The sequence below is a fragment of the Toxotes jaculatrix genome, chromosome 23 (genome assembly GCF_017976425.1).
Source record: "Toxotes jaculatrix isolate fToxJac2 chromosome 23, fToxJac2.pri, whole genome shotgun sequence".
Taxonomy (NCBI): Eukaryota; Metazoa; Chordata; class Actinopteri; family Toxotidae; genus Toxotes; species Toxotes jaculatrix.
Window position 1 is genome coordinate 1,141,866 of NC_054416.1, and position 17,276 is coordinate 1,159,141.

At 40.9% G+C, this 17,276-nt stretch overlaps 3 protein-coding genes across 4 annotated transcripts; 2 read left to right on the top strand and 1 right to left on the bottom strand.

Moving 5' to 3' along the window:
• Positions 1 to 2,547: 2,547 nt before the first annotated feature.
• On the bottom strand, positions 2,548 to 4,914 carry anapc10 (anaphase promoting complex subunit 10). 2 transcript variants are annotated; one of them, XM_041031747.1, is made up of 6 exons: positions 4,804 to 4,914; positions 4,304 to 4,421; positions 4,119 to 4,209; positions 3,895 to 4,015; positions 3,751 to 3,801; positions 2,548 to 3,521 (listed from the first exon to the last, which is right to left on the bottom strand). In XM_041031747.1, the coding sequence occupies exons 2-6, from the start codon at positions 4,416 to 4,418 to the stop codon at positions 3,342 to 3,344; spliced, it is 558 nt and encodes a 185-aa protein (XP_040887681.1). In that variant the 5' UTR covers positions 4,419 to 4,421; positions 4,804 to 4,914; the 3' UTR covers positions 2,548 to 3,341. The 2 variants fall into 2 exon arrangements, with proteins under 2 accessions (XP_040887681.1, XP_040887680.1); XM_041031746.1 differs by having other exon boundaries at positions 3,751 to 3,804.
• Positions 4,915 to 4,969: 55 nt separating this feature from the next.
• abce1 (ATP-binding cassette, sub-family E (OABP), member 1) lies at positions 4,970 to 13,452 on the top strand. Its single transcript, XM_041031648.1, has 18 exons — positions 4,970 to 5,103; positions 6,263 to 6,404; positions 6,533 to 6,618; positions 6,924 to 7,021; positions 7,302 to 7,419; positions 8,140 to 8,277; positions 8,372 to 8,441; positions 8,712 to 8,808; positions 8,912 to 9,001; positions 9,203 to 9,324; positions 9,539 to 9,663; positions 10,117 to 10,213; positions 10,382 to 10,500; positions 11,073 to 11,183; positions 11,878 to 12,020; positions 12,128 to 12,250; positions 12,339 to 12,450; positions 13,293 to 13,452. The coding sequence occupies exons 2-18, from the start codon at positions 6,302 to 6,304 to the stop codon at positions 13,338 to 13,340; spliced, it is 1,800 nt and encodes a 599-aa protein (XP_040887582.1). The 5' UTR covers positions 4,970 to 5,103; positions 6,263 to 6,301; the 3' UTR covers positions 13,341 to 13,452.
• Positions 13,453 to 14,783: 1,331 nt separating this feature from the next.
• Positions 14,784 to 15,213, top strand: LOC121177457 (ATP-binding cassette sub-family E member 1-like). Its single transcript, XM_041031787.1, has 2 exons — positions 14,784 to 14,893; positions 14,982 to 15,213. The coding sequence occupies exons 1-2, from the start codon at positions 14,784 to 14,786 to the stop codon at positions 15,211 to 15,213; spliced, it is 342 nt and encodes a 113-aa protein (XP_040887721.1).
• The last annotated feature ends 2,063 nt before the right edge of the window (positions 15,214 to 17,276 follow it).

A 17,276-nucleotide genomic window follows, 5' to 3' on the forward strand; every position in this document is an offset into this window, starting at 1 on the left:
GCTGGAACAACAAAACAACCCAACTGGCCTGAACATCAACCAGAAGCAGAACGAAACGTGTGGGAGGTGTTTTTCTCTTTCTTCGAGCTCCATTGATAAAATGAATAAACTAAATGTTTGGTTAAAGCTGCTTTTGCTCTGACAGCAGCAGAGTGTGTTTGGTTCACACGCATCAGGACTGTTTCCCTCCTGCTCACTGAAAAACAGAGTGGGAACAGTTTCTGATGTTTATGACCTCAGGACAATGAAAGGTGCAAAATGTGAAAGTGTGTTTCTGCAGCAGCTTTAAAATCTGAACCAGCACAGGTGAAATAAACAGAGAAGGAAAGGAAAGGAAGGGAGGAAGGTAAGTGATGGAGAGGGAGGAAGCGAAAAGGAAGGAAGGAAATGAAGGGATTAAAATTAATAAACAGGCTGCACACAAACCTGCTGATGTGTGTGATCTGTAATGTGTGTTTGTCTTCTTCACCTAACACATCTTCTTCCCTTGACATTACCTGTGTGTGTGTGTGTGTGTGTGTGTGTGTGTGTGTGTGTGTGTGTGTGTGTGTGTGTGTGTGTGTGTGTGTGTGTGTGTGTGTGCAATTCAGCTGCAGGCAAGCAGCTGAAAAACATCTCTCATCCATTACCCATGAGGCTTTGCAGCGTGTTGACAGCACAATAGTAAGTCCCCTCAGGGCCAGCTGTAACACACACACACAGACACACACACATGCAGGTAGTAAAGGTTTCATCAATTAATTCACAGTAACTGAAAAAAAATATTTCAAATTCATTGTTAAACCAGAAAAAATACTTAGAAACAGTGTTTATATTTACAAGACTTGACAAATCTTGTAAACATAAACACACAAGTGTGTGTGTGTGCGTGCGTGTGTGTGTAAGCTATTAATGTAATTGCTCTGAGCAGCAAATAAAGCAGAGGAACAACACGCTGGTTTTGCCTCATCATCTAAAAGCACACACACACACAAACCCTCATCCACATATTGGGTGGACAGAATAACAGGAACACCTACCCCCGTGGTGATTCTCTGTACACTGAGTCCACACAGTCTCATACAAACATTACAATCTTCACAGAGCGCAGTGTGTTGCAGGGCTGTTGCATTAGATTGTGTTTGTGTTGTCCACCCCCCTGAGTCTCTCCCTCTGTTCTTACTACTAAGTGTGTTTGTGTCTTTCTGATGTGCCCCCCCCCCCCCTCTGGTCCCACCCCTGTAGGTTACACAAAAACATGGCCGTCCTGCCAAAGGCTGAGCCCTGAACGTCAGCGGTGGAGCTGCTGTGGTTGTGTGTCGATGATTGAAATGTCTAATAAAGTCAGGAAGCAGCAGACAGTAAAACACCACATCAAAACATCAGGCTGGGACTCATTAACGTGAGTGTGTCTGTGTCTGTGTCTGTGTGAGTGTGTGTGTCTGTGTGTGTGTGTGTGTGTGTGTGTGTGTGTGTGTGTGTGTGTGTGTGTGTGTGTGTGTGTATGGGCTTGTACTGCTATATTGTGTGTGTGTGTGTATGTGTGTGTGTGAGTGTGTGTGTCTGTGTGTGTGTGTGTGTGTGTGTGTGTGTGTGTGTGTGTGTGTGTGTGTGTGTGTGTGTATGGGCTTGTACTGCTATATTGTGTGTGTGTGTGTATGTGTGTGTGTGAGTGTGTGTGTGTGTGTGTGTGTGTGTGTGTGTGTGTGTGTGTGTGTGTGTGTGTGTCTGTATGTCTGTATGTCTGTGTCTGTGTGTCTGTGAGTGTGTGTGTGTGTGGTGGGGGGCACAACAAACACTGGCAACAATCAAAGTAGGTTTCTTTGTGTTAATACTGTTTTTCTGTTGGTTTGTATTTCTGTGTATTTATCTACAAGTGTGTGTGTGTGTGTGTGTGTTGGCAGCCATATTGAATCTTGTGAACTGGAGTGAATGGAGAAACGAGTGTGATCCAGATTAAATGAGTTCACCGTGTGAGACAGACACACACTCACAGATCAGCACTTACTGGATGAAGTAGTTTCGGTTACCACGGCAACAGAGACCACTGGTCTGCCTGTCTGTCGGTGCACCTCTGAATTTGAATGAGCTTTATTGGAATGAAACAGTTCATTTGTACGTGATTCTGCTGAGAAACTTTTCTCTGTGGATGATGAACGTCCATCTGTCTGTGGCTCCATCAAGTGGCTCAGACGCTCAATTGCATGTTTAATCCAGTGTGATGTTAATTTATCACTATTCACACGTCTCACTCACTAATACAGTTAATTTATGTTAAAAGAACACTTTGACATTTTGGGATGGAAGAACTGGCTTGTTGTTGTTATACTTTAGTTTTTGTACAGATTAAACAAACCAGATAAAACTGGCTCTGGCTGTAGCTTCATCTTCACTTTCCAGACATGAGAGTTGTATTAAGCTTCTCATCTGATTCTGCAAGGAAGCAAATAATTACTTTTATTTTTCATGACTAATCTGTTTTTGTCTGGGTTGAAGTTAAAAATGCTCCTTATTCAGTTTATTTTGTCCAACAAACAGTGCAAAAAGACGTGTTTTTTCATCTGCTGGAGTCTGATCTTTTATTCTTTCCTGTAACCAGAGAGTTTTCTTTGTTTTATACATGAACACAGTCACTGTTTGGCAAATTTAATTCACATTTAATTCAACGTTCAGTAACAAATCCACAGCAGATGACAGCCTGTAGGCACAGAAGTTACTCTGTAAACAAACCCAACTTTTTGGCTTCGTAATGACTCAGCCTGGCTCCTGTCCTGGTTTAGATAAATGCTGAGAGGTAAGTGAACGAGTGCTGGGTTTATCTTAGCATGTTTCAGAAGTCCTGCAGGTTAAGTCACACTGATCTGCAGGACTAAAACCTGTGCATCACAACTGAGAATCCTTCTGAGTTTTAGTCCAAAAACTTGAAATCTACCTTCCTGCCTAAGATTCAATCCAAATCTGAAACCTGAACATCAAAACAGAACCAGATTTATCAAGATCTGATTATGTGTTTCACTTTCATACAAACAGCCACATCAGAGGAGGAGCTCGTTTTTCTGTGTAAAAACAACATTACATCATTTTACAAAGGGATTTGATGGTGTAAAGAGGTTTTTCCATTCTGAGAAGAACAAACTGTTACAGTCAAATTTATATATATTAAATATTGGCAGCTTTAAAACATCAGCACTGTATTTTTAAGAAAACACATTTGACAAAACCTTTATTATATAACCAGTACAAGACTGATCAAATCAGATTTCTATGGAGGCACAGCAGCAGCTCCTGATCTCAGTCCATGTCATTTTCCCCAAACTTTCCCAGGAGCCACAGAGGGTCAGGCGGTCACATCTCAGTCCAGATCACCTGATCGTGCGGTACATCATGAAGTCGACTGTGGTGCATCGTGGGAACTTCCCGATGGAGCTCTCCTCCACCGGCGTGTAGACCTTAATCTGCCGCATGTGAGTGTCTCTGCCGTTCTGGTGGTTTGCCAACACCGCGATCTGGATCATGAAGGTGCTGATGGGCTCGTTTGTTCGCTGAGACACAGAAACCCACTGTTAGGTCAGTGCTGATGCTTTTATCCAGCAAACTTTCTTTGTTCCAAAACCTTACAAACATGTTTTCCTAAATCTGAAGGAGGATGTGTGGAGCTATGGATACATATCAGTCTGTACCAAAAAAAAAAAAAAAAGGCATTGAGCTTCGTTACCCAGAATCCCAGAGTTAAATTAAAGTTAAATTAAAGTTAAAGAAATAGTTTCTTACCTGGTTCAACAGAGAGATGTGAATCCAGCCACTGGGCTCCACCATCTCCAACTGCTACAGTGAAGAAGAACAGACAGATGAGAGGAAAGTAAATCCTTTGACTGGTTACGAAACTCTGTAACGCTTCCGTTCTCCTGTTCTTACCCTGATTTCTTGCAGGTTGTGGAAGTTGTTGCCCACTCTGACAGAGATCTTACTGGGTGTGTAGCTCTCATCAGATTTATAATCTGCATAAATACACAGCATCTTCACTGTTGTCCTCCTCCTGAACAAAGCAAATAAAAACCATCAGGGACAGTGAACACACACACACACACACACACAAAAATCCAGAAACCCTTGTACTGAGTGAACATGACTCGTGTTACCTGAACTGAATGTTGACCAGGTGAGGCTGGGATCCATCTGACTGCCAGTAAGTCTCCAGATTGTCGTCCCTCAGTTGATCCACTCCAAAACCTAGACACGGGTGGACAGAGAGTCTAAATGACACCAGGCTACATAAGTCACTCTGTAATCACACAGCTAATTGTTTGCTGGGTTTGGCACTGACCGGGTTTACAGGAGGAGAGGGACCACACCGCCTGGGAGCCAATCTCCCGGACCGTCCCCGTCCGCTCCAGCTGTTTGGGGTCGGCGCCGGGTGGTGTCTTGCTCGGGGTCGCCATCCTCTGACCGCGGAGAAAGACAAAAACACGAGGTCAGCAAACGCTAACGCCAAACTCGTTTCAAATTTCTGACATTGAGACGTTTTCTTGCATATTAAAAAACTTTAACTGCAGAATCGGACTTAATTGTTTATGATAATGAATAATTACTTGAAGTAAATTGAGCATAAAAGTGACACATCTAGTAGAATCTTATTTACTTAATAGGTGTATTGAGTCCCTGTTATTTTCGCAAACGTGTGAAACGCATATAAGCAATACACAAAATTTGAATGGAGTTTGGTGTGGCTCCCTGGCAAGCTGCTAGGAGCTAATATTTCTCTACAGTAGGCTGCCTCCAAGCCACTAAAACTTAGCTTACGATAAAAGTGTAGGTTAAACTTACAATGAGGGATAGTAGAAATCTCCCGGGCGCTGCGTCAATGCATGAGCTGTAAGGCGGCACAGACTGAGCTAAAACCCGTTTTGCTTCACCTGCTACTCTCGCTTTTATAAGTTTGCGTCGCTTTTTAATGACGTCACCGCCGGCGTCGCGCGCGTTCTGCGTTGCTCCCGCCATCTTTCCAGCCGGCTTCCAGGAGACGAACACGTTGCTGGAAAAAAGAAGTTTCACTCCCGATTATTTGTCTCCATACGTCTTTTCTCGTCTGTTTTTTCCAAGCCGGAGAACGGGAGCCGAACAGGGGTGAGTTTTTGAGTCGTCGCTGTGAATTTTGTCGCTTTTTAGGGCTCGTATTGCCACGGAGCAGCTGTCAGTGCGGGGCCTCCGTTGCTAGTGTCGTTTAATGGGAAGCTAGCAGTTAGCTTGTTGCTAGTAGCCTCTGAAAATCGACCTTAACTGTGTAATCAAGCTCCAGTAAAGCTTATAAAACAGCTGATGAGCCGATCTGAACGCATAGGAAGAGTTGGTTGATTGTCTTTCAGTGTAGTTTTCGAACGCAGCTGCTGTTGTGGGCAGAAGGGCCCCAAGAAGACTACGTTTTCTGGGGATCGTACTCCAAATTCCGTTCAGTTGTTCAACTTTAAGTGCACTTGCGCTCTGACAATGTATGTTTTAATGTACGAACTGTACGGTTCTTGTCGATCGATCATATCATAGGGTTATTTAAGGACAGATCCAAATTTGGTGCGGGTCGCCACCGCCCATCACGTTGTGTTTCGCCGGTGAGATGTTGAAGTAATTACAGATTAACTGAAGTCACAATCTTCATTTTTAAGCCAGTATCTTCCTCTTCTGTGTGTTGAATGTGTGCTGCATTGAACAGGAGGATACCCGTGAACAGTTAAAGGCCTTAGATCACGCTTTATCAGGCGTTGTACGTTCAGACGTAAGGTAACAACAAAAGGCCAGATATTTAAATGGAGTGTGGTGACTCTTCTCTCCTCGCAAAAGACTGCAAAGCGGCAACTGGACTGGTTTGCTAGCTGCTATATTTGCTGTAATCCATTTCATTCAGGCCTGAAATCAAACCCCATTACACCAGGATCTGCATCAAAGCCAGAAAACATTGTATTTGGTTACATTCAGGAGCAGGTAAAGGCTGGTTCAGGGCTGTGGTAGTGGACGTATGGCAGCCCATTGTTCAAAGCTTTGCATGTTTGTTCAGAATTGAATGTGTTGCTTCAGCAGAGTTAATAGTGTGCTTGTGGACACAGGTTCGAGTCTGACCACTCTCTTACGTTTAGATATTCTCTGCTGTGTTTGGTATCTAAATAATCACCATTAGCTCTGCATAAAATGATTTGTCACCAGAGTTCAGCTTCTTTTTCTCCACCTGCTTTACTCAGCATGAAGCTCTCCAAATAAGTCTGTTTTTGTTGCTTTATTTGTCCTTGTCTCTCAGCTCCACAGGTGCTAGCGTCCGTCATTCCAGCCCTCCATCATGGCGGATAAAAACACCAGGATCGCCATCGTCAACCATGACAAATGTAAACCTAAGAAATGCCGTCAGGAGTGCAAGAAGAGCTGCCCCGTGGTCCGTATGGGTGAGTGATCGCTTTGCTTGTGCTCACCGACAAATTTAACGGTTCAAAAGTAGACTGAGCTTCAACCCCTGAAAATACAAGGAGCTGCCACTAACTGTGAATTTGTATTCCAATGTGTGTGTTTGCAGGCAAGCTGTGTATTGAAGTGACGCCACAGAGTAAGATTGTGTGGATCTCCGAGTCTCTGTGTATAGGATGTGGAATCTGCATTAAGGTAAAAATGTGTTTCTGTGTGTGAAGTGATCTGGTCTGAAAACACAGAACTAGCGATGCTGGTGTCTGTTCTTCTCTGTGTATTTTATTATTTGTTCTTTAGGAAAATTTAAGTGCTGTCACACTTTGTGTGTACCTCATATTACCGTTTTTATTTAGCAGTCCCTGTAAAATCAAGAATAGTTGTAAGAAATAAAACCTCTGACCATGATATCAATCTGAGTGATTTCTTTTTGAGGGATCGTTACAGCCTTTTTCGCGTTGTAGTCTGTTGTTCTGATGATGTTTTTTTTGTGTGTGTTGTAGAAATGTCCTTTTGGAGCGCTGTCCATCGTGAACCTGCCAAGCAACCTGGAGAAGGAAACCACACACAGATACTGTGCCAACTCCTTCAAACTGCACCGGTAAGCTGCTCAAACCCTTCCACACTGTTTTACATACTCTGATGATTTAGATCATTCCCTGTTTATTGGGTTGTATAATGTGGAAGATGTTGACTGGAGCAACATTATTGCTGCCTGGATATGCAACTGAATGTGTGAGAACTTAACCGTATCACCTGAATCACACTGAAAGAGACGAGGGCGAGGAATGGAAGTGTGTGTCAGTCCTGTAATAACCGTTATGTCAGTGTATATGAGCTCATAGATTAGCTGTAGTCCTAATGGGAGTGTGTGTGTGCAGGCTGCCTATCCCCAGGCCTGGTGAGGTGCTGGGGCTCGTGGGGACCAATGGTATCGGGAAGTCCACAGCCCTGAAGATCCTGGCTGGAAAACAGAAACCCAACCTGGGGAAATATGATGTGAGTGTTCAAACACACAGTCATGTTGCTGTCAGGTGTGGTGGATTTACTTGTGCAGGCCTGTGTTGTGATGTGTTGAGTGTGGTTGGTGTTCAGAGCGGTGCTGTGCTGATGAGATAAAATGTGGGTGTAGCTGCTCTTTGACCAACAATCGTCATAAATCATCTTGAGCTCCTGTTAAGAATAAAGTCAGAGATTAAGCCAAACGTGTTTCTTAAAATTTTAATAAATATACATCTCCACTTACTGCTTTAGTAACTTAAACATAAAATACAGTCTTACAGGATGATTATGGTTAGAAACATACGTGTTATGAAGGTTATGTCACTGAGGCCAAATCTATGACAAGGTCTTAATCAAAACTACTTGATTTACTGATCTGCTCCAGTTGAATCAGGATTAGTTAAGTGGCTGTGTCATATTGATAATTATCATTCAGGTTACACAGTGTTTCACACAGGGCGACAAAATAAAAGCACAGGAAAAGAAGAAAAACCCAATTTAGTCATAAAAGATTAAAATTCGACAGAAACATTTAACAGTGTTTACGAAGGTCTTTGTTACACAGAAATAACACACACATATTTGAAATGACATTATAATAAACCGCCTGTTTCTGTGAGACGGGAATAACTGTGCCAGACAGATTACAGGTATTAATGCTGTTTTCCTGATTGCATGTTGATTGTTTGTGTGGCTGTTTGTGTTTCTCTGTCCCAGAATCCTCCAGACTGGCAGGAGATCTTGACCTACTTCAGGGGATCTGAGCTGCAGAACTACTTCACCAAAATCCTGGAGGACGACCTGCGGGCCATCGTCAAACCGCAGTACGTCGACCAGATCCCAAAGACCGTGAAGGTAAGCGAGCAGGACGCGTTTCCTCAGGGACAGTTTTCATCAGTGTTGGTGTTTTTATGCTGCAGTGGTTGTAATTCTTCTCCTCTGCCTCCAGGGGTCAGTAGGTGCCATCCTGAGCAGGAAAGACGACACAGACACACAAGATCTCGTCTGTGAACAGCTAGGTAAGGACATAGAACAGGGCCGTTCACCCTGAGGAATTTAAAGATGTTGTATTGCAATTTATTATTTTATGGTGGTTATTATTAATTAAATAATTAATTAATCAATCAGTCTATATATATATATATATATATATATTTTTTTTTATATGATCAAAAATACCCAGAAGCAGCTTTGCTTAAATAAAATAATATAATTATGACTTAAAGGTTGGGTCAAAACTGACGTTCTCATTATTGCAATTGGTTATTTTCTGTGTTGTTGCCGGGCAGATCTGAGTCACCTGCGGGAGAGGAACGTGGAGGACTTGTCCGGAGGGGAGCTGCAGAGGTTCGCCTGCGCCGTCGTCTGCATCCAGAGGGCCGACATGTGAGGAAACGATGAGTCGCAGCTCCACATTTATTGTTTCTGCTCTGACCTCAGAGCACAGACTCGCCGCCATGTTCACCCACTTTACTGTCTCTCCCCTCAGTTTCATGTTTGACGAGCCGTCCAGTTACCTGGATGTGAAGCAGAGGCTGAAGGCTGCCATCACCATCCGCTCCCTCATCACCCCGGACAGGTGAAACCACTCATTTACAGCGTTACTCTGCCAAATCAGTCTGGTTGTTTATACATGATTTTTCATTTGCTGGTCATTTTCTGGTTTGGTCAATAATATTGATTGTTTATCTTTCTCATAAATAGATATACTTTATTGACCCCCTAAGGGAATATGTTATGTTGCAGCAGCAGAATAGAAAACGTGTGTCTCTCTCTGTAGGTACATCATTGTGGTGGAGCACGATCTGAGTGTGCTGGACTACCTGTCTGACTTCATCTGCTGCCTGTATGGAGTCCCCAGCGCCTATGGCGTCGTCACCATGCCCTTCAGCGTCCGAGAGGGTAAATCACACACAGACTCACACTGACTCACAGCTCACAGTGTTTTCAGGACAGTGGGGAAAACGAGAACATATCTTTTAATTTGGAAAAACTCTGATCTGTGACTCATAATCTGGTTTATCAGTAATTGTTGCAGTAAACATTAAAGGAATAATTCGACATTTTGGGAAAACAGTAGTTTAATTTCTTTACTAACTTAAACTCCGTCCTCCAGGTATCAACATCTTCCTGGACGGTTACGTTCCCACGGAGAACCTCAGGTTCCGTGAGACCTCGCTGGTCTTCAAAGTGGCTGAGACGGCCAACGAGGAGGAAGTGAAGAGACTCCGGCACTACCAGGTCTGTTCGGCTCATCTGGTTTTATCCTTTTCTGTTTTTTTGTTTTAGTTTTTCACTCATTTATTCGTCCTCAGTTTGGTGACGACCTTCACCTCCAACCTTGTTTCCTTTCTCTAACACTTTATTCCTTGTTCTTGTTCCCACTCGTCCCCTACTTCACTACCTATTTCTGTCCTTTTTCTCATCCCTCCTTTCTTCTTTACTTCATTCCTTCCCATTTTCTCTCTACACTTTGTTTCTCTTCTCATCATCATCGTTTTGTTGAATTGAAATCTTACAGTCAGGTTTTTTTGTCTTGTGATATAAATGGTCTTTTTCTTGTGGGTTAAAAATGTCGTCATTAATCCAATAAGTTATGATTTTTGAGTACAGACGTGCAGTAACGTGTGCTCTGAGGTGACGCCTGCAGAAAAAGCAGATGTTTGACCTGTTGTTGTTGTTGCTGTTGTTCAGTATCCAGACATGGCGAAGACGATGGGCGAGTTCACGTTGGAGATCAAAGGAGGAGAATTTACCGACTCGGAGATCATGGTGATGCTGGGAGAGAACGGTACGCTTCCTTTGTGTTTGAATGTGTGAACCTGAGCCAGATTTCATCAGGATACGTCGTCTGCTTCAAACTCAAATCACACTCAGCCATTTAAACGAATGATATATATGCATTTCTTTATTGTGTGTATTAATTTATGTGTTTGTGTTTGTGTTTGTGTGTCTGCAGGCACAGGGAAGACAACATTTATCAGGATGTTGGCTGGAGGACTCAAACCTGACGGGGGAGGTGAGGTTCCCATCCTGAACGTCAGCTACAAGCCTCAAACCATCAGCCCGAAGTTTAAGGTTTGTTGAATCAGTTTCTTCATCAGCTCAGTGATTGTTTGTATGAAACTTTACATATTCTCAGTCTGTTAAAGGATCATTCTGCTGTTTTTTTTTTTAAAGACATTACCAAATTTAACTCCTTCCTTCTTTGTAGTTCAGGAGGAAAATCAGAGCAAATAAAGAGCAGGTTGATCCATCACAGGAAACATAAAGAAACTTTAGTTATTTTCTCTTATTGATCATTTTATTCATGGATTAAATAATGTAATGTAGCAAATAGGAACCAGGAAGTCAAAGCTGGTGCCTCGATGTTTTGTCCAACCAACAAATGCAGAGTTACTCAGATTATGATCAAAGAAATGTAAGAAAAGCAGAAAAGTTCATGTTTGAGAATCTGATGTCCTGTTGCTGTAGTTTTGTCTTTTCCTCACTGATGTGAGAGCTTCGTCCGTCACCTGGCGAAACCTCCTCCAACAGATAATAATCCATAAAAAAGCTTCAGACTCCCGGCGCCTCTGTAAACAGAAACAGTTCATCTGAAGCTGTGAAGTTTGTGCGACTGAAATGTTTGTGTGTCTGTGTGTGTGCAGGGCAGCGTCAGAGCTCTGCTGCACGAGAAGATCAGAGACGCCTACACTCACCCGCAGTTCATCACCGACGTCATGAAGCCGCTGCAGATCGAGAGCATCATAGACCAGGATGTAAGACACGCACACACCACACACACATACACACACACACCATAGTTGTGTGTTTTAAGTTGCTTTCATTCATTTAAGTGTCAGTTGTTTTACTGTTGCTAGGCAACCTCAATGTGTTCATTCAAGGGTCCGTGTGAATGTAAGGACCACAGATACTCACATCAGGGCTTTTACGTCTCACGGTCCTGAGTCAGTGCAAACTCAAACTGCACGTTTGCCTTTAGTCTGCATAAATTCAGCGTAACGTCTGTTTCCACAGCACTAATCAATACGTACAACCACAGAGTGGCGTCATACTCAACACAAATTCATACAACACAAATCTAATTGTCGTTTCATACAGCACTAATAAGTGCGATGAAGTATTTTAAATCTAACACTGTCCACATACCTGTGTCACCGCCACCTGTTGATCAGTGGCCAGTGTATTGCGTCATCGCCCTTAAACTGACGTGTAGAGCAGTTGTCCTGTTATTGACAGGTGTTTAATGTGGAACATGAACCATCGCAGTCCATCTGATAGTTGAGATATTTCAGCCAATCCGACACATAATTTGTCTCCTCATCTTTAAACCTGCTGAGATGTTGATTATTTACAGAAAACAGAAATAAAGACAGTTTTCATTCTGCTGAAGTTGGTTTTTATAGGTTCAGATCTCGACCAATCAACCTCCCCCCTCTGCTCCCCCCTCAGGTGCAGAACCTGTCTGGTGGTGAGCTGCAGAGAGTCGCTCTCACTCTGTGTTTGGGGAAACCAGCTGATGTTTATCTGATTGACGAACCTTCGGCTTACCTGGACTCTGAGCAGAGATTGATGGCCGCCAGAGTCATCAAGAGGTCAGACACAGTTCCCTCTCACTTTTGCTCCCATCCGTCACTTTTTTCTCGCTTCCCCTTGTCCTTCACATCCTTACGTTCTCTGTCCGGCTTGTGTTTGTCTGCAGATACATCCTCCACGCGAAGAAGACAGCGTTCGTGGTGGAGCACGACTTCATCATGGCGACCTATCTGGCTGACAGAGTCATCGTGTTTGACGGTATTCCCTCCAAGAAGACCGCAGCAAACACGTAAGCAACAAAGACATTTTTTAAAACTATCACGGCAACAACTAAATACTTAGTGAAGTGAAAACTGAGTTTGTTTTCTGTTCATCAGGCCTCAGGGTCTGTTAGCGGGGATGAACCGGTTTCTGTCGCTGCTGGAAATCACATTCAGGAGAGACCCGAACAACTTCAGACCGCGCATCAACAAGCTCAACTCCATCAAGGTATTTACACCTGTGAATTCACTTTACATGAGTGTGTTAAGATGTAAGACAGAAGAACCATCAGAAATCTGCTTTTTTATAATTAAAATAAAACTATGCATTTCATTTATCCAGAGCTTTTCTAGATGCACTAAAAAAACATAGTTGATAAATTGTGTTAAAAAAACAGAGCAGGACGTAAAATCAAATATTAAAACCAGTTGAAATAAGGTGAATTTTAAGAGATGGCATTTTTTTCCCTGTTGATCTGTTGGCTTCTGGAGAATATAAAAATCTATGAGCAGAAATTTGAAACTTGCTCAAGTTGTGTGATTGATGTTCACTGTGTTCACTGATCACAGTGAACAACAGTTAAAAGTTAACTCAATCACATCACAAGTGCAGAACCACCCAATAGCGATGTAACATTGACAGAACTTAGTTTAAAGTCTAACAACCAAATATTTCTACAGTAACAATTTCTTAATTACTTGTAAGTGCACCTGAATCTGTTGGGAACCTATGGTGGGAAGTTATGTGAATTTTCTCCATATGCTGTCATATTTTGTAGAAATACAAAAAGTAATAGATTTTTGATGTAAAAATTGTTCATTACAGCTCTACTTCTTCATTTATTTATTTATCAGGACTGCACATAAATCTGTTTCTGTAAATGCCTCATTTTGTACTGCAGTCCTTAAACAAAATGTTTCTGAAACCAATCGAGACATGGTTAAAAATTACAGAGACGAAAACAAAATGTTAAGACTGATATCACCAAATTAAAGTGAAATCTGTTAATCTTGAAAGCTGGTCAAGTCAGGCTCGTATATGCACTGATCTTTGACCTTTGTTTATTCTAGGACACCGAACAGAAGAAGAGTGGAAACTATTTCTTCCTAGATGACTAAGACAACTTCCTGTGTGACCAACTGTGACTTCCTGCACAGCCCCACCCCCCCACACCCCCCCCCCCGCCTGACCATGCTGGAGGCTGTGTTGAAACAACATATATGTTTAAAAGCATAAGAGTATAAAAAAGGAAATTTAAAAAAATCTGCCTTTATGTTCTAGACTGCGTTCAATAGCAAGCAATGTTGTGAAACATTGAAAGTAAAAAATGCATTGCATTCTGTATCTCAGCCTGAACATACTGGGCTGAATTCACAAGCCAGCAACATTGTGAAACATTAAGCAGCGTATTTTAACACTTATGCATTTACAACAACTGATAATAAAATGTTAATACCTGAACCCAGAACAGTTTCTCTCTTAATTTATTATGTCTGTAATGGTTGTAAGGCGACCAAATGCAGTCAAATTTGTCAAAATATAGTAAGGCTTCAAAAAAGGCCAAAGAAAGTCATACTTTACTATGACCTCAAAATGTCAATTCAATTCAATTCAATTTTATCTATATAGCGCCTTCCACAATCAAAAATTGTCTCAAAGCGCTTTACAGAGACCCAGAGCCTGACCCCAGAGCAGCACTTAAGGCGACAGTGGCAAGGAAAACTCCCTTTGAACAGGAAGAAACCTCGAGCAGAACCTGGCTCAGATGGGGGACCCTCCTGCCGATGGCCGGGCTGGGTGAAAGGAGGAAAAGGAAGAAGATAGGACAGCTAGGAATGGAGGAGAGGGGGAGAAAGACATGCAGCATAATACAGACAATGGACAATGTTAGTGGGTCAGCATTTACATTACAGTTAGTGAACAGTTACTGGATAATGTGTGCTCAGCAGATTACAGTTATAATAGGAAATAGAGCACAGAGGCAAAAAGCTGTCATGACTGGTAATTATTTACATTACAGCCTGCAAAGAATATTAATCCAATATTTATCTGTAGCAGAACGGAACATTAAACATGTTAGAAATAGATCATTGTAAACAATAAACAGCAGCAGGTGGGTGGAGCCAGGACCACAAGACATGCAGCTCCGGAGCCAGAGGTACCTGCAGAAAGGTACAGAGAGACCAGAGAGAAACAAACACAGGACTACGGGACAGAGAGGACACAGAGTTAATGACATGTAATAAAGGCTAATAAATTTGAGAGTGGGTCTGAGGAGAGAAAGAGAAAGAAGAAGAAGTGCGCAGTAGATCATGGGATGTCCCCCAGCAGCCTAGGCCTATAGCAGCATAACTAGGGGATGATTCAGTTGCCTGAGCCAGCCCTACTAAGGGCTATATCCTTAACTGTAACAGTGTCTATAGAGATAATTGTGACTAACTGTATGTTTAGTCATAATAACTAAAACTGTAACTAGACTAATTAATTAGTCATAATTTTTTTTTTGTTTTTTCTGACATTTTGAGGCCATACTAAAGTATGACTTTTTTTGGCCGATTTTGATGAAGAAGGCAGCGTTCGTGGTGGAGCACGACTTCATCATGGCGACCTATCTGGCTGACAGAGTCATCGTGTTTGACGGTATTCCCTCCAAGAAGACCGCAGCAAACACGTAAGCAACAAAGACATTTTTTAAAACTATCACGGCAACAACTAAATACTTAGTGAAGTGAAAACTGAGTTTGTTTTCTGTTCATCAGGCCTCAGGGTCTGTTAGCGGGGATGAACCGGTTTCTGTCGCTGCTGGAAATCACATTCAGGAGAGACCCGAACAACTTCAGACCGCGCATCAACAAGCTCAACTCCATCAAGGTATTTACACCTGTGAATTCACTTTACATGAGTGTGTTAAGATGTAAGACAGAAGAACCATCAGAAATCTGCTTTTTTATAATTAAAGCTATGCATTTCATTTATCCAGAGCTTTTCTAGATACACTAAAAAAACATAGTTAATAAATTGTGTTAAAAGAACAAAGCTAGAAAACAGAGCAGGACGTAAAATCAAATATTAAAACCAGTTGAAATAAGGTGAATTTTAAGAGATGGCATTTTTTTCCCTGTTGATCTGTTGGCTTCTGGAGAATATAAAAATCTATGAGCAGAAATTTGAAACTTGCTCAAGTTGTGTGATTGATGTTCACTGTGTTCACTGATCACAGTGAACAACAGTTAAAAGTTAACTCAATCACATCACAAGTGCAGAACCACCCAATAGCGATGTAACATTGACAGAACTTAGTTTAAAGTCTAACAACCAAATATTTCTACAGTAACAATTTCTTAATTACTTGTAAGTGCACCTGAATCTGTTGGGAACCTATGGTGGGAAGTTATGTGAATTTTCTCCATATGCTGTCATATTTTGTAGAAATACAAAAAGTAATAGATTTTTGATGTAAAAATTGTTCATTACAGCTCTACTTCTTCATTTATTCATTTATCAGGACAAAAGTATGACTTTTTTTGTCCGATTTTGACGCCTTACTATACTATGACGTTTTTTATGACATTTTGAGTTGGAAAAAAATTTTGACTTTTTTTTGCCCGAAAAAAACGCCTTACTATATTATGACGTTTTTTATGACATTTGGAGGTCGAAAAAAAGTTTGACTTTTTTTGTCTGATTTTGACGCCTTACTATACTATGACGTTTTTTATGACTTTTGGAGGTCGAAAAAAATTTTGACCTTTTTTGTCCGATTTTGACGCCTTACTATACTATGAAGTTTTTTATGACTTTTGGAGGTCGAAAAAAATTTTGACTTTTTTTGTCCGAAAAAAACGCCTTACTATACTATGACGTTTTTTATGACATTTTGAGGTCGAAAAATTTTTTGACTTTTTTTGTCCGATTTTGACGCCTTACTATACTATGACGTTTTCTATGACATTTTGAGGTCGAAAAAAATTTTGACTTTTTTTGTCCGATTTTGATGCCTTACTATACTATGACGTTTTTTATGACATTTTGAGTTGGAAAAAAAATTTGACTTTTTTTGCCCGAAAAAAACGCCTTACTATATTATGACGTTTTTTATGACATTTGGAGGTCGAAAAAAAGTTTGATTTTTTTTGTCCGATTTTGACGCCTTACTATACTATGAAGTTTTTTATGACTTTTGGAGGTCGAAAAAAATTTTGACTTTTTTTGTCCGAAAAAAACGCCTTACTATACTATGACGTTTTTTATGACTTTTGGAGGTCGAAAAAAAATTTGACTTTTTTTTGTCCGATTTTGACGCCTTACTATACTATGACGTTTTTTATGACTTTTGGAAGTCGAAAAAATTTAGACTTTTTTTGTCTGATTTTGAAGCCTTACCATACTATGACGTTTTTTATGACATTTTGAGGTCGAAAAAAATTTTGACTTTATTTGGCCGAAAAAAACGCCTTACCATACTATGACATTTTTTATGACTTTTGGAGGTCGAAAAAAAATTTAACTTTTTTTTGTCCGAAAAAAACACCTTACTATACTATGACGTTTTTTATGACTTTTGGAGGTCGAAAAAATTTTTGACTTTTTTTGTCCGATTTTGATGCCTTACTATACTATGACATTTTTTATGACTTTTGGAGGTCGAAAAAAATTTTGACTTTTTTTGTCCGATTTTGACGCCTTACTATACTATGACGTTTTTTATGACATTTTGAGTTGGAAAAAAATTTTGACTTTTTTTTGCCCGAAAAAAACGCCTTACTATATTATGACGTTTTTTATGACATTTGGAGGTCGAAAAAAAGTTTGACTTTTTTTGTCTGATTTTGACGCCTTACTATACTATGACGTTTTTTATGACTTTTGGAGGTCGAAAAAAATTTTGACCTTTTTTGTCCGATTTTGACGCCTTACTATACTATGAAGTTTTTTATGACTTTTGGAGGTCGAAAAAAATTTTGACTTTTTTTGTCCGAAAAAAACGCCTTACTATACTATGACGTTTTTTATGACATTTTGAGGTCGAAAAATTTTTTGACTTTTTTTGTCCG